At 54.5% G+C, this 17895-nt stretch overlaps 1 protein-coding gene across 1 annotated transcript; it reads left to right on the top strand.

Moving 5' to 3' along the window:
• The first annotated feature begins 461 nt into the window (after nucleotides 1-461).
• Nucleotides 462-16705, top strand: GDF6 (growth differentiation factor 6). Its single transcript, XM_042973579.1, has 2 exons — nucleotides 462-885; nucleotides 15741-16705. Exons 1-2 carry the CDS (start codon nucleotides 462-464, stop codon nucleotides 16703-16705), a joined length of 1389 nt encoding a protein of 462 aa, XP_042829513.1.
• Nucleotides 16706-17895: the final 1190 nt, after the last annotated feature.

Genomic DNA, 17895 nt, shown 5'->3' with positions numbered 1-17895 from the left:
TGCGGGGGAGGTGAGGGGGCGGGGGCGAGCTTCCGACGGTGCTAGGGGGACTCTGGCGCTGCGGATGCTCCTGGCCTCCTCGCCGCCGGGCGACCGCGCCCGCCTTCCCTGGCCCAGCGCTCCCGGCCCGCTCTGCGCACGCCGCCCGGCAACCCCGCGCGCGTCCCGCGGGGGCGCTGCGTCTCCCAGCCACACCGGCACACCGCGGCCCCTCTCCCCCACACCTCCTGGCCACACCACCGGCCTCTCCTCCCACCCTCCGCTCCCCTCCTCCCCCCACCCCTCCCCTCCCGACGAGGGGCGGGAGGGGGCGTGGCAGGGCCGGGGTTTGTGTGGCTGGGACCCGGCTCCTTGCACTCTGAGTCCGCGCGAGGAGCCGGGCCCCGGCCGCTGTCCAGCCGCTCCGTGCCCCTCACGCCCTGCGCCGCCGCCTCTCTGGGAGACGCTGCCACTCGCTCGCCATGGATACCCCTAGAGTCCTGCTGTCGGCCGTCTTCCTCATCAGTTTCCTGTGGGATTTGCCCGGTTTCCAGCAGGCTTCCATCTCATCCTCCTCGTCGTCCGCGGAGCTGGGCTCCGCCAAGGGAATGCGAAGCCGCAAGGAAGGGAAGATACCGCGGGCGCCACGAGACAGTGCCACGGCCGGGGAGCCCCAGCAGCGCCACGAGCCACAACCGCGGCCACAGGATGAGCCCCGGCGGCGGCCGCCGCAGCAGCCCGAAGCGCAGGAGCCCCCCGGCAGGGGCCCACGCGTGGTGCCCCACGAGTACATGCTGTCAATCTACAGGACTTACTCCATCGCCGAGAAGCTGGGCATCAACGCCAGCTTTTTCCAGTCTTCCAAGTCGGCTAATACGATCACTAGCTTTGTAGACAGGGGACTAGGTAAGTGGCAAAGAAGACGCCCCACTCCTCTCTCCCTGGAACTCCGCAGCCAGGGCGCTGCTTCGGCTCTGGCAGGAGGCTGCGTTTGTGAATTACCATTCCGCTCTGGACGCCTCCCCCTTTCTTTTCTTAAATTGTTTTTCTCAAGCCCGAATAAGTTTGTGACTGCAGCTGCAGATTTGACTCCAGTTTTCAACCCTCCCTTCCTCGCTTCCTTCTTTCCCTTCCTTCCTTCTCTCTCGTCTTTCTTTCTCTTGTCTTTTGCAGAAAGCAGCGTGGTGGCCGCTCGTCTGGTGGCTGGTGGAGGAAGCGTGGAGGACGGGAGGTGGCAGGCAAATCACTGGGTCTGGAGAGGGGACGCGGCGGGGACTGACGGCACCCTTGCCACGGGGTCTCGGGGTGTGCGTGGTGCGCGGTACAAGGCCTGAGCTGCGGTGGCCGACCGGGAGGGCCCTGGGGCACGAGTGAGCAGTTGTAAAGCCCCGAGCTCCCGTTCGCTCCGGGAAAAACCGGCAGAAGCAAGTCCCGCGGTCGGAGGAGCGAGTCCTTGAGCGGCGTCTGGCATTGCCCCGACCCAGCCGCAGCAAGGGTTCTCAGCTCACCCCAGCGCTGGATGTGGGGGGTATTAACAGTCTGGAGGGAGCCCCGCGCCCTCGGGCGTTTTTGCTCCTGCAGCGTGCTCTCTGCGGCTCCGAGGCGTCAACTTGGTCGTTTCTGCTAAGGCAGCCGCGAGCAACTGGCAGGGCGGGTCAGGGGCAGGACAACTAAGTTTGGGGTTTGTTGGTACTTAATCCATATGGGTGCATGGATGTGTTCATCCACCTTTCCCGGCCAGGCATCGCTCCTCTCTTTGAGCTTCTCCCAGGGGCCCTATTCGTGGTCCCCTCCGAGGGCGTGGGTGCATGAGTGGGTGCCTGCGGAAACTCGTGCACCAGCTCCTTGCCACCCGGGATGGCCCACGTGGTGAGTGCCTTCAAGAGAACCCCGCTCTCCCCATGGCCCCCAGAAACTGAGGAGGGATCCACCGGCACCAGGAACTCAGCAACTAAAGAGACAATAATGTGGAAGGAGGCAGGAAAGGAGGGGAGAAAAGGGAAAGAAAAGGGAAAGGGGAGGAAGGAGTCGAGAAGAAAGGGAGGAGGAGGTAAAAGAGAGCGAGATTTGGGGGCAGCTATCCATTCCACCATCCTGCCCAGACTTAGCTCCGCGGCTTTGACCGGTTCCCCTCCTCCTACTTCCAGGTCAGTGAAAGTGGGGTCGCTCAGGAACCCGCGAGCGCCAGGGTTCAGGCGGACAGGGCTGCTCCGCTCGGCCTGCCTTGAATACACGCAGGTCCTCGGACCTTTTCGGAGGAGGCTAACGGCCCCCGAGCCCCGGGCTCTTCCCGGGCTTCAGACCCCAGCCTCCACCCTTGCAGCCACCTTCCTTGCAGACCAGGGTTCCTGCCCACGCTGGATTCGCTGCTGCAGCCGAGGTCAGCGAGGTTCATGAGCTGCTGAAAGGTCCAGGCAGCAAATTAACGCCGGCTATTTTATGGTGATTTTAGGGCTACTAAAGTCACCTTTGCAGACACACGTGGCTTCTTCGTATCGCTGCAACTGGATCCCCAACCTCGGTGCCGGCAGCGCAGCTCGCCCCCTCCCCCCACCCGGTCTTCTCCCTGCGTCTGTTGTCTCCCTCCCTCTAAATCCTGTTTACCGTCCGCCTTCTCTGCTACCCTAGTCAAAGACTACCCTACACTTCCCTGGTGGGGACACTAAAGAAGCTCAGAGAAAATTGCTTAAGAGGCCTTTTCCCAGGGGAAGAAATCCCGGAGGCCCAGGCTGGCGGGAGGCTGGGCGCCTGTTTTCTTTTCCCCAAAGGAAGTGGCAAGAGTCTCCGCCCCTCCCCCAAGCAGGCACCCCTAACTCGTAAGCTGCGCCCTCCGAGTTTGGCCCGGGACCAAGGGACCCTGCAGGCTGTCGGGAGGTGTCTACCGAAGCCTGTGGCGTGCAGGCAGGAGTGGGAGGTCTCTGGAGGGTTCAGCTCCCGCGCCGACGCGGCCTCCCTTCTCCACTGCTGGCGCTGCAGTCTCCCCCCGGGCACCGCACTGGGCGCCCCGGGCGCCGGAGGTAGGGAAAGGGACTGGCTGCGCGCCCAGGCCTGGGGGCCTCTGTTCCCCAGCCAGGTCTCCAGGCTAGCGGGACCAAGACCCAGACGTCGGCTTCAACTCTGGAACGCGGTCCCCAGCCGGAGGAGACGCGGAGTGACCACTTGGACCTCAGCTTCGAAGGCGCGGTCTCCTCCACTCTCTCAGGTTCCCAGAAAACGCGGAGAAAGGCAGTTAGTTGACTGGGAAGGCTGTGCGACTCGTCGCACGCCGCTCGGGGGCGAAGGCGTGCGGAGCTCGAGGCCGGAGGGGGCGCGCAGAGGAGGGGTTGCGTTGCGGGCTACAGCGCCAGCTTGATAAAGGGAAAGCCTCACTTTCCCTCTCACTGATTTTGATTTGATGTGTCACCGGCGGTGACCTCGGGCTGGACCTTCCGGGGCTTGCTTAGCATCGGGCCCCTGATTGGAGTGTTTCAACTCAGCGATCTAATTGAGGGTTCATGTCATAACACATCAAACGGTGTCTAGTCTCCCGTGATGGAAGGGACCCGCCAGCCGCGCATCCCCGGCTCCTGGCGAGGACTTCCGCCCCTCTCACGTGGGGACTCTGAACCGCGCCAAACCCTGCTACATCCCCTCCCCCAACCCGTGGATGGCAGGGCAAGTAGGAGAGAGCAGCGGCCAGCCGAGAGCTGGGCCCGCCGCGCTAACTTGGCGCCTTGCCTCGGGGATGTTTAAATCGCCGTCGAATGCGGCAGGCTCGGCTTGGAGCTGCAGGGTCCCTCAGGGGGAGGAGCAAAGAAAATGCAAGGAGTCCTGAAGCCGGTCCGGGAGGCAGGAACTCCTTACTTACCTACAGTATTTGTAAAAAGCCTTCCTCACCCGGGAACCCCGGAACCTCAAAAGTCACCCCTCAAGCTTGCGATTAAGAGTGGGCGAGTAGGGATAAATTCGTTCGGAAGTGAATGAAGAGCGCTTTGGGTCTATAAAGATAGCACGTTCTCTGTTACCTCACCCTTGCCACCTTCTCCCCACCCCATACACACACCTAATGAGGAGACCTGATTGCAACTTTAAAAAAAAGGTCCCTCCTTTCGGTTTGCTCTTCCAGCATCTAGGGGTGATAATAATAGCCAACATATATTGAGCATTTACTGTATACCAAGTACTGTGCTAAAATCTATTACCTGAATTATTTCATCTAATTCTAACAACGATCCCTGGGGAAAGTGCTATAAACAGTGTTTTACAGGTGAATTAAGGAAGACAGAGAGGTTAAGCAAGTTGCTTAAGGTCACACAGAGTGAGGGGTGAAGCACACATCCAATTCTAGATCTTGCGTACTTAACGATGACACTATATGGATAGGATAAGGGGTGAGAAAGTTTCTAAAGGATGGTGGCAGGAAGCGGGAACAAAAAAAGGGAGGGGGGCAGATTTGCCACCCGGTCCAATATTCTATGATTTCTAAGAACCAGTTTGGAGTTGGAGCAGATCTTTGGATTTGATGGTCTGAATCTGTGCTGTGCTTTGTAGTCTCTGTAAAGGCACAAACCACATTATCCCTGATGTTTACAAATTCTTGCAATGACTTTGGATCCACAAAGATGGAAACTGCACGTTTGTGCTGGTACAGTCGTAAGATCAGAATAGATCAGTGTGGATACAGAGAAATTGCAATTAGCACATGATATAACCATTCAAAGGCCACTAGTACTGGAGTCCTGGGGCCTGGGAAAGGGAGACAATTAGAACTTCTATGAACTCAACATGGCTGAGAGATAGAGGATGAGAGAAAGAGAGAAACAAATCTGGAACTCTCAGCTTTGTAGTTAGAAGTGCCACATAAACAAGGGGGGAAAAAACCTCCCCCTTGGTTTTGGAAGAAACCAAAATGAGTCTAGGAATACTGCTGTAAGTTTGGTTTCCAGATGATTTGGAAATAAGACTCTTTAAAAAAATTTTTTTTTCCCTGGTGGTGGTGGTGGTGGTTGTTACAATAGCCTTCTCAGAAAGGCGGCGGTAGGGGACAGATTAAAAACCAAAAATGAGATCGGAACATCCTTGAGGAACTTGACACCCTAGAAATGAATCGCTGGAAAGTCTGCCGTTGACTGTTGCCTTCTTGGTTTACCTTGTGGGTCTCCATTATCAGAGGGCAGGGCAGGACAATTGTGGGGATAGCCGGGCCGCGAGGAGGGCATTCTCAGAGCTGCAGAGTTCCCTCGCGATTGAAGTTTGTCCGGCACAGCATGTTTATGCAAAACAGCGAGTTTCTGGGTGGATCTGGGCCGCAGAGTGGCGTAATCAACGCAGCAGCGCTTTTGCCCCGACCCTGTTGTCGTTGGCAAACGGAAAATGAAATATAAGCAGGGAAGTATTTTAATGGGGACGGAGGGAATTCACAACTGTTAATTATTTGGTGACCTTGTATTCGATTTGTTTGAGTCCCTTATAAAAACACTAATGCAGACCAGACGGCCAAGTGAGGAAGCCGGCAGAAGGTTCCAATCTAGGCTTTATTTCCCCGGAAAGAGGGAACAGCCTTGGAAAAGGATTGCTGAGCGTTCAGAGTGTGCGCGTGAGGGCGCGCCCGAGTGAGCGTCCGCGTGGGGTTTGCTTTGCTGTCCAGGTTCATGATCTTCTACCAGGCCGGTGGACTGGAAGGTCCTGGGAAAAGGCCGAGGGTGAGGGAAGGAAGCTTTAAAGCAGAAGTTTGTTCTTCTCTTCTGGCGGGAAGGATTAAAACATTTTCAAGGCCACAAACCACAAACACCTAAGCCATTGGCTTGCTGTTAAATATCAGTTACTGTCACCCCCTTCCCTAAGGCCCTAAGGCCTTTGAAGACTCTTACAAGGGCCGCCTTAGCAAGTAAGCTAAGAACACCTAGTGTCTTCTGCAGCGAGAGTGCGAGTGTGGCCAGAATTCTGGGCGAGCTTCCTCTGCAGGGGAGGCTAATTTGACAGGGACACTGAACGTTTTCCCCGGCGCGGGAGGCTCTTGGGCTCTTCGAGTTTGCGCGATAGAGTTGCTGGTGGGGGAGGGGATCGAAAAACGTGCCCAAACATCCTTGCCTTTCCTCCACGCTAAAAGAAAACCAACCAACCAACCAAACAAACAAACAAAAACAAAACAAAAACCAAAAAACAAGTTACCTAAGCCACAGCCCACGACAGGCCTTGAGAATCCCTTCCGCAAGCTGAAAGAAGACACGAAACCTCCCCCCTTGCGACCCGAGCGCTTGCGCGTCGCCCGGACCCGCGGGGAACGCGGGCGTTGCATAGATGGAGGTCCTAACGCAACCGGTTTTTTCTCCCAGTCTCAGTTCTCTGGGTTCTGGCGGCACACCTCCTAGCAATTGGTGTCGTCTTTCTGGGGCGGTGTAGGGAGAAGGAGAAGAGAACGGGACGGAGGGGCGGGAAAAAGATAGAGGGCAGAACGAAAACGTTTGCTTTCTGCCGGGACTGCTGCGTGCTTTAAACGACGCAGAGCAAATCAACAATAACCCCTGGGGGGCTTTTAAGGGAAGTGAAGGGCACTAATTCAATAAGTCCTCTGGTACAGAATAACCCTGGTCGAAGGATGCTGTCTAGATCTGGGGACAGTATCCCAGCGGAGGCCGCGACGTATGGCAAGCGGGACTGTGGCTCTCCGCGTCATTTCGTGGCTGGGGGCATCAAGCACCCCACACTACCCCCGTCTCCCTTCAAAGCCCTGGCTTTAAGCTCAATGGCAGTTAAGTGGTGCCCTCTGTTTACAGGAATGAAATCGGGCCTCGTAGGCCTAACGAGTTCCAGGGTTGCTGTTCCCTGCCTTCCAGGACCGTCCACTAGCGCTGCTGGGGGCAGAGGGTTGGGTCGGCGTGGGGTGAGAAGCTGCGGGAGCTAGGAGGGACTGGCGGCGGGCGGCGGGCCGCGCTGGCCAGCGTTCCCGGAGAAGCGCGCGCGGCGCAGCCAGTGGCCGGGGTGTCTGGGGGCGGAGCTCGGCTTAGGGACCGGGTAGTGGGCGTGCTGGAGAGGAGAGGGGCGGGCCTGTGGCCCAGGCGGACGCCGGTGGAGCTGAGTGAGCCGAGCGGAAAGTGGGGGCAGGAGCTGCGCGGAGGGTTGGTTTTGGGATCCCGGGTGGTTTATACGGCCCCCTACCCCGTACTCTCCCTAAATAACGTGAGAACCAAAGAGAATCCTTGCGCCCGCTTTGCAAATCTGGCTTTGCAAGATGGTCCAGCCCTCATCCCACTTCACAGAACTGTTGCTCCTACGCCCCGTGGGGAGGAAAATTGAATGATGTTGGCCTATGGTCCATAGCTGCCACAGCGAATCTCATTTTGGTGCGACGTTATTTTGGAAGTCAGCTCAAGGTAAACTCATTGGAGCAGAGTTTCCACGATCCCAACCCTTTAAAGAAGACACACCATTGAGGTTTCTCCTACGCAGGACCCCTGGACGCCGAAGGTCCTATCCTGTCCGCACAACACGCCGGTTGGAACCCCTCTCCACACCTGCAACCTGAGAACTGGTCAGGGAGGAGAAACCAAATAAAATGGAACCTTTTCTTCTACTTTTGATCTCAAAATTCTCTAATCAAAAGGCCCGATCATGTTCCAACCGGGAAGGCTGGTTCACGTCGGCAATTCATCCTCCTGGCCAATCCTGGGTCTGTGTCACTCCAGTGGGCTCCCAGAGACCCTGCTGGTCAACAGGGCAGCGAGGGCGGCCCCTGGCAGATCAACCCGGTCCGGGCCCTGCGTGCGCAACTCCAAGGGAAGGGCAGTGACCTGCGGAGGACGGCAGGACTCCGCAGAAAGTTGGGGACAAAAGCTACAGCATGAGGGAATGGTACCAAGTTTCCGTCTGGATTTCATCTGCAGTGATGTCAAATTAAGATTTTGGGAGACCAGGGTGAGACTGCAGTGAAAAGAGACGCCTGTGAAGTGTTCTTGATCTAGGCTTTGAATCTCTGGCTCTTGAACCCCTCTCAAGAACTCGTAGCCAAGAGCATTTGCACTAAGTCCTTGGACACCACTTTACAAATGAATCCATTTCATTTTAGAGAAACGAAAGGATTCTCCTTGAAGCTTCTTTGCCTTCCGAGTCCTGCTGGGGGTGCGCAGTGCCCAGTGCTCCCTGGGAGGGCTGGCCGCCTTCTCCCGCCAGAACCTCGCCTTCTGCCATTGAAGGCTGTGCTGAGGCTCCGGGTGTGCTGGAAGTTCAAAGTTCAGTCGGGTGGCATTCAGGGTTCGCCTTCCCTCCCCCTCCTCACGTTGGACCCAAGTGTGGTACTCGAACACTGGGATTTCTCTGTGGGATCCCCGCTGGCCACCAGACCTGCTGAATCGTATGGGGTTTACAAGGCCCAGACTCTTTGCAGGGAGGAGGGTGCCAGTCGGCCAGGCTTGGGAGAGAGGCTGGAAAAGCCTCTGAAGATTCCGTGGAGGACCCGCCTGAGGCCTCTCTGGTCTTTGAAAGGAGGAAAACAAGCTGACAAATTCTGGGCCAGCTATTGGAGAAAACACTGGGGAAGCCAAGAGATCTAGAAAGAAGCTAGATGGTTGACTGTGTGGTGATCACACACACACACACACACACACACACACACACACACACACACACACCGACCTATAGAGCCTTCTCAGGTGACTCAGTGGCTGGGCCTCTTCCCGACCAAATGTGCCTGGCTCTTTGCCCTGTGAAGATCACCCTCATCCCCACCCCGATTGCCTCTGTGGACAGATCATGCCCCACAAAAGGGCTCCAAAGTGGGAAGTGAGGGGTGGGGAAGGCTACTAACCCCCAGGCCTGTCTGGGCTGGGTCTGCCCAGCCAGGAACCAAATGCCAGGATTGGCATATGGGCCAGCACTGGTCCTGAACCCACAGAGGAGGGAACCTGCTAGGAGAGACCTATCTTTGATGAGATTCTGGCTGGAGGTTGGTTGCCCACCTGGAGGTTGTGAGAGAGACCTTGGTGGTGGAGGGACATAATGACAGGAGCACTGAAAAGGGTCTGTGTGATGGGGGTGAAGCCACAACCCCTATAGGCCTTGCCCCTCACTGGACCTCAGATGAATAGAAACTGGAAGCCCTTGCTTCTCTCCTCCTCCCAGCACCTCTCCTTCACTCACTTCTGGAAATCCTGTGGAAACAATTGGACTGCATCTCCTCAAAGAAGACCAAGAGGAGTGCAGGTGCATCTTTTGCCTACCTGATTTGGGTGGTTACAGTAATCTTGGCTGTGTTCATTGGGTGCTTCTGTGTGTCATGTACAGCTGGCCCTGGCTGCTTGACTCTGACTTTTACAATGACTCTGCAAGGTGGGGGGTGGTTCTCCCATTTTACAAGATGAGGCCTATGAGGCTGGGAGAGATTATACGACCTAGAGTATCCAAGGTCATCCAGCCGCTAAGTTACAGGTCAGGATTCAAATCTATGTCTCTTAGACTCTAGACTTTTGTGCTAATTCCACATTGTCAGTAGTAACTAACATTCACATGCGTCTTCAGAGAAATGTCTTTCCTACTCTTCTCATTTGCCACCCCTCCCGCAGTGACTCTGTGAGTTGATGTTATCCTCATTTTGTAGATGAGAGAATTGTTTCCCTGTAAGTTCTCTTTCAAAAGTCCAACTGTTAACATCCCTTCAGTTCTGCTGTTTAGGAAGTGATTTACTCTTAGAGACTAGAAACCGATGCTCTTCCCCCAGGCATGGGCTGCATGAAAGAGCAGGAGCCTTCTCAGAGTTTCTACCAGACACAGAGATCAAGGGCTAGGATGTCCAGGGTGGTGGCACAGATTTCGGACCCAGATGGCCATGTTTACCTCTTAGTATCCTGGGCAAGTTACCATTCAGCAATCTGCATGTGAAGCTTTCTGGTCCATAACATGAGCATACTCGTGATATCCTTTTCTTTTTCATAGTTACTTTTGAGGCTTAAATGAGTTGTTATAAGGATTTAGATCATGCACAATAGATAGTGTTTGCTATCATGATTTCTATTCTGGATGGTCAAGCAAGTGCACCCTATGGAGGGTGAATTGCGTGGATGGCCTCTTGAATCTGCACCTCAGTGAGGAGGCTTCGTGAGATCAGCAGTTTGCAACAAATCTCAACAGAGGCAGGACTCAGGACAAGAATACAGGAGGATGCTCAAGATATTACTGTGTCCCAGGAGAGGGTAATCGTTGGAGCACAAATTACTCAGAGGCCTTCACGCCCCAGGAGAGAGGGCTGGTGGCTCATTTTTACTCACCCTGTTCATCTGACTGTGTTTCTAACCTGTCGACTTTGGCACCTCAGGCAGTGCTGAAGCTGAGTAACTAGGCAGCAAGTGACTTCCAATCTAACCGTGAAATTCCTGCTTGGAGATCCTCCTTCTAGTAAAGGAAAAAAAAAAAAAAATCCTTGGGGAACCCAGTTCGCCTTGAATTGATGGCATCGGTGATGAATCTGCGTTGCGTGTCTTTCTTCCCTCTTTGCTCCACCGCCCAACGAGTGCCCTGGAAGAGGCGTGGCCACAGGTCTGAGGGCCTCGGATAGAATTAAGACCTTCAGATCCTGTCCGTTACTAGTGGCAAGGCATTGGGCAAGTGAAGATAACTCATAGAATCCCAGTTTCTGCATCCATAAATGAGTGTAAAGTCGAACGGGTCTCACCGCCAGCGGTGAGGATTCAGGGACAGAGGCCATCAAAGCCCAAGCACTGGCCTGCCACAAAGGCGCGCCCCATACGCGTTCAGTGCGGCTGTTGGCCAAAAAATGAGGGGGTTGGGGGAAAGGGTTAGCTGCAAAGACGTCTGGAGTTTTAGTTGTAAAGATGGGTGACTATCCCGCCCCTTCTTACTCCCCCCTACCCCACCTAGGGAAGTGGGGGTGGGAAAGTCCACTATCATCTCGGCTTTCTGAGCCCCTGCCTAGTCGCAGGATCTGTACCATTGGAGGACGTGGGGTGGGACGCGTGGCGGGGTGTCGGGTGGAGGCGAGTGGGGCCCTCTAGGGTCACCTCAAATGCAAAGGACGAGAGCCCGGCACGCACTGAGGAGCCTAGAGAGCTGGAGCCGCGGGGGCACCCTGGAAGGGTGAGGGGCGAGAGACAAAAAAAATCCCCGCAAGGACTCTCAAGCGGGACCTCAAGCTGTGTACCTATCTCAGGAATGTCTTGGAAAAAATGCAGTGTGTGAGCTTTCCGCCCCAAACCAAATGAAACTGCGGGTTTTCAGAAACTCTCCACTGGGTGGCCCAGCGGAGCTGGCCCCAGCGTGAGTAGCCCTGGGGGACCCTCGGGGCGCATTTCCTGCCGCCTGGAGTCCCTCGACGAGGCCGCCCTCCTGGGGCTCAGGTTCTTGGGTGTCGGGTCTTTGGTGCTGTGGGCAACCTTTCCTTTCCCATCTGGTGTTTGTTTCTTAGCTTTCTCCGGCCACGTACTGAGACTGCGACCCCGCATTGATGACTTTACCGTTCTAGGCCAGTTTTCTAATTTAAAATGGGCATTACAGTCCCTACCTTGCAAGTGATTCGTTTTTTTCTTGTGCCTTCATCTGTTTCCTTTTTAAATTGTTTGTCAAATTCCACACTAGATGTACATGTTTGAGGTGTCCTCAGCCTTTTACCAACTTGCTCTTAACTCAAAAACGGCTGACCTATTTATGAAGACTTCTCTTCAAGTATACAGATGTTTGTCCCTTCTCCTTCTCCCCTCCCCCTCCTTCCTCCATCCACCCACCTGGGAAAGTTGATAGGCACAAATCCAGCAACTGTAACTCGAAAGGTCTGTACGTCTAATACTCAACAAACACCGAGTAAACTGGAGTCTGAGCCAAGCTGTAACAAACCAGGTCGGTGCAAATTAAAAGCAAAATAAAAAGCTCCCATGATTACTGATTGATTTCAATTTAAAGGTGGAAACCTTAGGATTCCCTCCCAGGATGTAAGAAAGTACCACAAACAGAAGGGAAGGTTCATGTTTCTAGTGAGGAGGATGGGACAGAGGGTCAATTGGTGATATCAGTCCTCATTTATACAGGACTTGGTGGGAGAGGAGGCTTGTGGGAAGGGAGTGTGAAGGGCTGGCTTCCTACCCAGAGGTGGCCATGACGGCAAGGCCAGGCTTTCTGATGCCAGGTCAGCAGTCAAATTGTCTTCAGGGTCACAGGGGATGGTGGTGTGTGCACTCCCCAGGTTGGATGCCTCCTTTGGGCGATTTCTGTGATGCATGGCCCCAGAGCAGGTCTAGACAGGTGGGGAATGTGGTCTGTAGGAGAGCTGCACAGAGAAGCCACCTTCTCGGACCCTCTGTTCAGGGGTTAGAGGTTCTGGAGACCCAGTGAGAGTACATGTAGCTGAAAGAGTACCAAAAATGTGGGGGTGGCTGTGGGGGGCAAAAAGGAGCTGGGAAGAATAGTGACTTGGTTCTAGTGAGTACGACCTTAGAGTCTGCCCTGGGTCCTGTGCTTTGGAGGACCCTGTTTTGCCTCACCTCCAGTGGTGCCCCACCCCACATGGTGGGGAATCTAAGGAGCCAAGGGGACATGCTCATGTAGATTCATGGCTCTTACAGTGAGATCCCAGACCAGCAGAATTAGGATTGCCTGGGAGCTTCAGAAAGATGCATTTTCTAGGCTCCATAAGAAACCTCTGGAACTTGAGAGAATTTGCATTTCTAAGAAGCTTGACGCTGTGTGGTGCTGATGGTGCAGACTTAAGGGGCCTCTACAGGTTTAGTGGCCTTGAGAGCTACTATTCTACTGTGGTCATTGAACCATAGAGCTCTTGCCCAACTAGCCCAGAGTCCCCTTCAAGCGCCTGGACAACTTCTTCATTAGGTTTGTCCTCCTAAGAGTGTATCTGCCCCAGATATATGCCTGGAAGCTTACACCTGTTGCACCTGTGAGCAAGGGAGTCCACATTGGTGCAGGTGAGGCTGTTGGAGCTGCGATGGAAAGAGAAAGGAGCAGGTTAGACTGAAGCCCCCATTTGCACTCTTTCCCTGAGCCCTGGAAAGATTAAGAGCTGGCTGATCTTGCTAGAAAGACCATCAGAAATCCCAAGGCTGCACAATCAGTAGAACCCTCTCTCTACAGATGCTTTCTTCTGTTCTGACACCTCTTGAGAACTAGAGAAAAGTAATTCAGCTGTGCAGACTAACCATTATTAGCCCACACTTAAAAAAAAAGAGTAGAAACAAAATAGGCTGCTTTCTCCATGTTTCATGAGAGATATATAAATAAATCATTACCCTTTGCACCTTTCTATGCTCTCCAGCCAGTGACAAATTGTCTCAAGAGTTATGTAAGCAGGGATGGAAATGATTTCCTTAAGGAGTCCATGTTTTATTCCTAGCAAGCCCTGAAAATACAGTTTGGACTGTATCCCCCCATCCCTTATACCCCAGCCATTCCTGGTTGCTTTTAAACTCTAGTACCTGGACTACAATGGAGAGGCAATGGGGCTTAGGGGCTAAATGCTCCAACTCTGGAATTAAACAGACCTAAGTCTGGATCTCAACTTCACCACTTATTAGCTGTCAGACTTTGGTAATTAACTTAATTTCCCCAAACCTTGGTTTTCCCACCTGTAAAATGGGAACAATAAGAATATCTACCTTACAGAACTGGTCTGTGTTTGTGGATAAAGTAAGGATGAAAAATACATCAGCCCTCACAATATTTAGCTGGTGCAGCAAATGCCTTCTGTTTGTCCATCTCATCACACCCTTAGTTTAGGGAGAGAGAAATATGAGAGGCAAGAAAGTGAAGCCTAAGGCAATAGGTCCAGAGATCTGGGTGGTGGCTGAGGGTTGTCAGACACAGGTTTCTTTAAAGGAGGAGAAGAAAGTGTGCTGAGTTCCCACTGATTTTAATGTGACCCTGGCCGGTTTGAAGGTCTTGGCTTCCATAAATCAACCGCCTCCAGCAGCTTTTCCCTCTTCACCTCTCTAACCCTTCCCACAGCTCCATCTCAGGTCAGGACTTGTGCGTTAGAGTGAGGTAGCCAGCCATGCAGTCAGCCTAGAGTGGGGACTGGGTGTGGCTGAGGCTCCAGACCCAGTGCCCTGGGGCTACATCTGGATAGGCAGGGAGGGTCGGACCCAGGACCCAGTGACGCTTTTACTATTGAAATCGAACCAAACTTTACTAGCTTCTGGGGAAAGCTGGGGGCTTTGGGGATTTTTGTATTTGCTGGGTTGTAAATATTTTATGAGAAGGCAGCCCAGGAAAATCTGGTTAGCTTTCCGCCTTGCACATTGAAGTGGGGTTGGCTTCATGCACAAATGCATCAAAAAAGAAGTCAAGTTGTGCCTTGGTCCCAAAGAATTCATCTTGGATTTTAAAAGCTTGTTATTCCCGCCACCCACCCCCTGCCATCATGTGCCCCAAATTTCTTTTTCTTATTTGTAATCAAAAATTTAATCTTCAAGATGAGTTGCAAAGCAAGAAGATTTCAAGTTGGGTGGGTGGGTGAAGGGGAGAGAGAGAGAGAGTGTGTGTGTGTGTGTGTGTGTGTGTGTGTGTGTGTTTGAGGTATTCTCCTTACTGGTGTATTTCTCTTTGACTGAGGGATCTTCTCAATGGATAGATGCCTGGTGTGTGTGTGTTTGTTCCTTTGCCCCCTGCAGACTTCTGAAAGCTTCATTGCTCTTTTGTTTGTTGTTAAAATGGTAGGTGAATTTGAGAAAGGAAGGAAGGAAGGAAGGAAGGAAGGAAGGAAGGAAGGAAGGAAGGAAGGAGAAGGAAGGAAGGAAGGAAGGAAGGAAGGAAGGAAGGAAGGAAGGAGAAGGAAGGAAGGAAGAAAGGAAGGAAGGAAGGAACAGATCATATAGTCGATCTTCAATCTGTCAGCTTTGTGTTGGGCCTAAATGCTTCAGCAAAACTGTCTAATGGGCAGCAACATCCCCCCAGACCAGTGGGTCTAAACTAGGGCTGCATCTTCAAATTGTCTTGGAGCTTAAAAAGAAACAAACAAACAAACAAACCTGACAAAAACCCAGTACCCAGGCTCTACCCTCAGATATTCATGCAATTGGTTAAAGCAAGCCCTGGCACTGGTAATTATTAACTTCTCTAGATGATTATAATGGGCACCCAGAATGCGAATAGCTACGTTTCTCACTTATTGCCCAGCATGTACTCCAGCTGGGACAGCTGCACCGGCTGCGGTGAGCAAGATGGACATGACATGGTCCTAGCTCCTATGGGTCAGTGGAGGGGGGCAGGATGTTGCTGGGAAAGACCACTAAAGAGACAAATATAAGCAAGTGTTTGTAGATAATGCTAAGTGCCGGGAAGATAATAAGCCAGGTCCTGTGATAGTGACCAAGGAAGGCTACTTTAGATCAGGGTGGTCGAAGATGGCCTCACGGAGGAGGTGACATTTGAACCGAGACGTGAATGATGAGAACGAGCCAGCCAGCCAAAAGGAGGTCTAGGGGAAGCGCGGCCCAGGTCCACGACCACAAAGGGCACATTAGTGGTTACGCAGGCTCCTTGGAGGGGAAACCGGGGAGGCCGCCGCCACCGCCGCCTCTCCGGCAGCCAACGACTTCCGCCCTGGGAGCCCCCGGCTGACAGGAGGAGGGGGGCCTGCCCCGATGCTCCCCCTCCTCTGGCTGCGCACCGGCCAGGCGGGGAGCTCGGGTGGTCAGGCCCCGGGCTGGCCGAGCTGGACTCCCAGCCGGCCTGCCCCGCTCCCCGCCCTTTTCCTCCCGGGGGCGGCCGCAGAGCACCGGACTGATCTCCCCCTTAAGTGAAACTGACTGTAATTATTTTTTATCTCGCAGACGATCTCTCGCACACTCCTCTCCGGAGACAGAAGTATTTGTTTGATGTGTCCACGCTCTCAGACAAAGAAGAGCTGGTGGGCGCGGAGCTGCGGCTCTTTCGCCAGGCGCCCGCAGCGCCCTGGGGGCCGCCGGCCGGGCCGCTCCACGTGCAGCTCTTCCCCTGCCTGTCGCCCCAGCTGCTGGACGCGCGGACCCTGGACCCGCAGGGGGCGCCCCGGGCCGGCTGGGAAGTCTTCGACGTGTGGCAGGGCCTGCGCCAGCAGCCCTGGAAGCAGCTGTGCTTGGAGCTGCGGGCCGCGTGGGGCGAGCCGGGAGCTGGGGAGGCCGAGGCACGCGCGCCGGGGCCGCAGCAGCAGCCACCGCCCCCGGACCTGCGGAGTCTGGGCTTCGGCCGGAGGGTGCGGCCCCCCCAGGAGCGCGCCCTGCTCGTCGTGTTCACCAGATCCCAGCGCAAGAACCTGTTCGCCGAGATGCGCGAGCAGCTGGGCTCGGCCGAGGTCGCGGGCCCGGGCGCCGGCGCCGAGGGGTCGTGGCCGCCGCCGTCGGGCGCCCCGGACGCCGGGCCTTGGCTGCCCTCACCCGGCCGCCGGCGGCGGCGCACGGCCTTCGCCAGCCGCCACGGCAAGCGGCATGGCAAGAAGTCGAGGCTGCGCTGCAGCAAGAAGCCCCTGCACGTGAACTTCAAGGAGCTGGGCTGGGACGACTGGATTATCGCGCCCTTGGAGTACGAGGCCTACCACTGCGAAGGCGTGTGCGACTTCCCGCTGCGCTCGCACCTGGAGCCCACCAACCACGCCATCATCCAGACGTTGATGAACTCCATGGATCCCGGCTCCACCCCGCCCAGCTGCTGCGTGCCCACCAAATTGACTCCCATCAGCATCCTGTACATCGACGCCGGCAATAACGTGGTCTACAAGCAGTACGAGGACATGGTGGTGGAGTCCTGCGGCTGCAGGTAGCGGCGCCTTTCCTGCTGCCTTGGCCCCTGACCGCAGGGGAGGCTTGACTAAAGAGAGGCGGAGTTGGAGCTGGCCTTGGAGGAGGCAGAGGGTGGGGGAACAGCCTGGACATGCAGCCCGGTGGGAGAAGAGGGAGCGCAGCCTTCCCAGAACCTTCCACCTGCCAGCCCAGAGGGAGATACGGATTTTCACACCTCGCCTGGCCACCCTGGAAAAACAAGCCAAGGAGGATTTCTTTAGTTTTTTTTTTTTTTCTTTATTATTGTGGCTTTGGATTTCCTTGTGTGTCTCACAGGTTTTGATAGGAGGTGGGGGGCGGGGAGACGCATACCTGTTTCTCAACCGCTCCAAGGATTGAAAATTTTGTAGCTTAAGAAGAGAAACAGTGTGGGAGGAAGAATCACCTTTGACCACATCTTGGTTTGATTGTTTTCTATCCGTGTAAAGAAGGTGGGTTTTTTGTTTGTTTGTTTGTTTTTTCTGGCCATGGCCTAGCCTATGCCTTGTGACCTCCCAAGCAGAAGAGTGTTCAAATAGAGGAATTGGCACCGGGAACAGGAAAGCCAGGAATGGCCCTAGCTTTAGAAGAACTTGCTTTTATACCTGGCTGCCCTGGGCTCTCCCAGGAGAGGGAGCTGGCAACCGGCATCTCACTCAAGGGGGCTCAGGTCCTTTCTGTTGCTTTTTCTGGTAGGGGAAAGGGGGACTGGTATGGATGGAATGACAAGAATGAGTCCAAATGGAACCCCCTGAAGGATAATGAGAAACCACAAGGCCTGCCTCTGATGGGGCTGACACTGAGGTGTATTAGCCAGGCTGGAGGTAACCCAGGAAAAACCCTTCTGTGGTGTCTGTTTCTAATTGATTTTTTTGAACAGAATTTGCCAAAATTCAGACATCCCCTTTTAAGGGGAAGGAGATTTTCCAGTTAAACAAAAAGTGAGTAGGGACGGGAAGCTATGTAACTAAGGTAAGAGGTGCAGAGGAGGGGAAATGAGCCAAGAAGCTGAGGATGAAGTCAGGACGGGAGGTCGTGGGCCCCAAGGAAGGATGGGGAGAAGGGGGCAGGCCGGAAGCAGGGAAGAGAGGATGAAAGGGGACACAGGTCCCTGTGCCCGTAGATTTCTTTAAAATCTATGTTTTCTCCCCTCTCTCTAACGTTCCTGAAAGATTACCAACCAGCAATAGCC

The sequence above is a fragment of the Panthera tigris genome, chromosome F2 (genome assembly GCF_018350195.1).
Source record: "Panthera tigris isolate Pti1 chromosome F2, P.tigris_Pti1_mat1.1, whole genome shotgun sequence".
Taxonomy (NCBI): domain Eukaryota; kingdom Metazoa; phylum Chordata; class Mammalia; order Carnivora; family Felidae; genus Panthera; species Panthera tigris.
The sequence above is the reverse complement of the archived record's forward strand: the minus strand, read 5'-3'. Positions and strand labels throughout refer to the sequence as shown.

Excerpts from the sequence above, each read along its gene's own strand:
- GDF6 (XM_042973579.1), top strand. The coding sequence starts at position 462 with ATGGATACCCCTAGAGTCCTGCTGTCGGCCGTCTTCCTCATCAGTTTC. Across the intron at positions 886-15,740 it reads CTTTGTAGACAGGGGACTAG|ACGATCTCTCGCACACTCCT; the intron begins GTAAGTGGCAAA and ends TTTATCTCGCAG.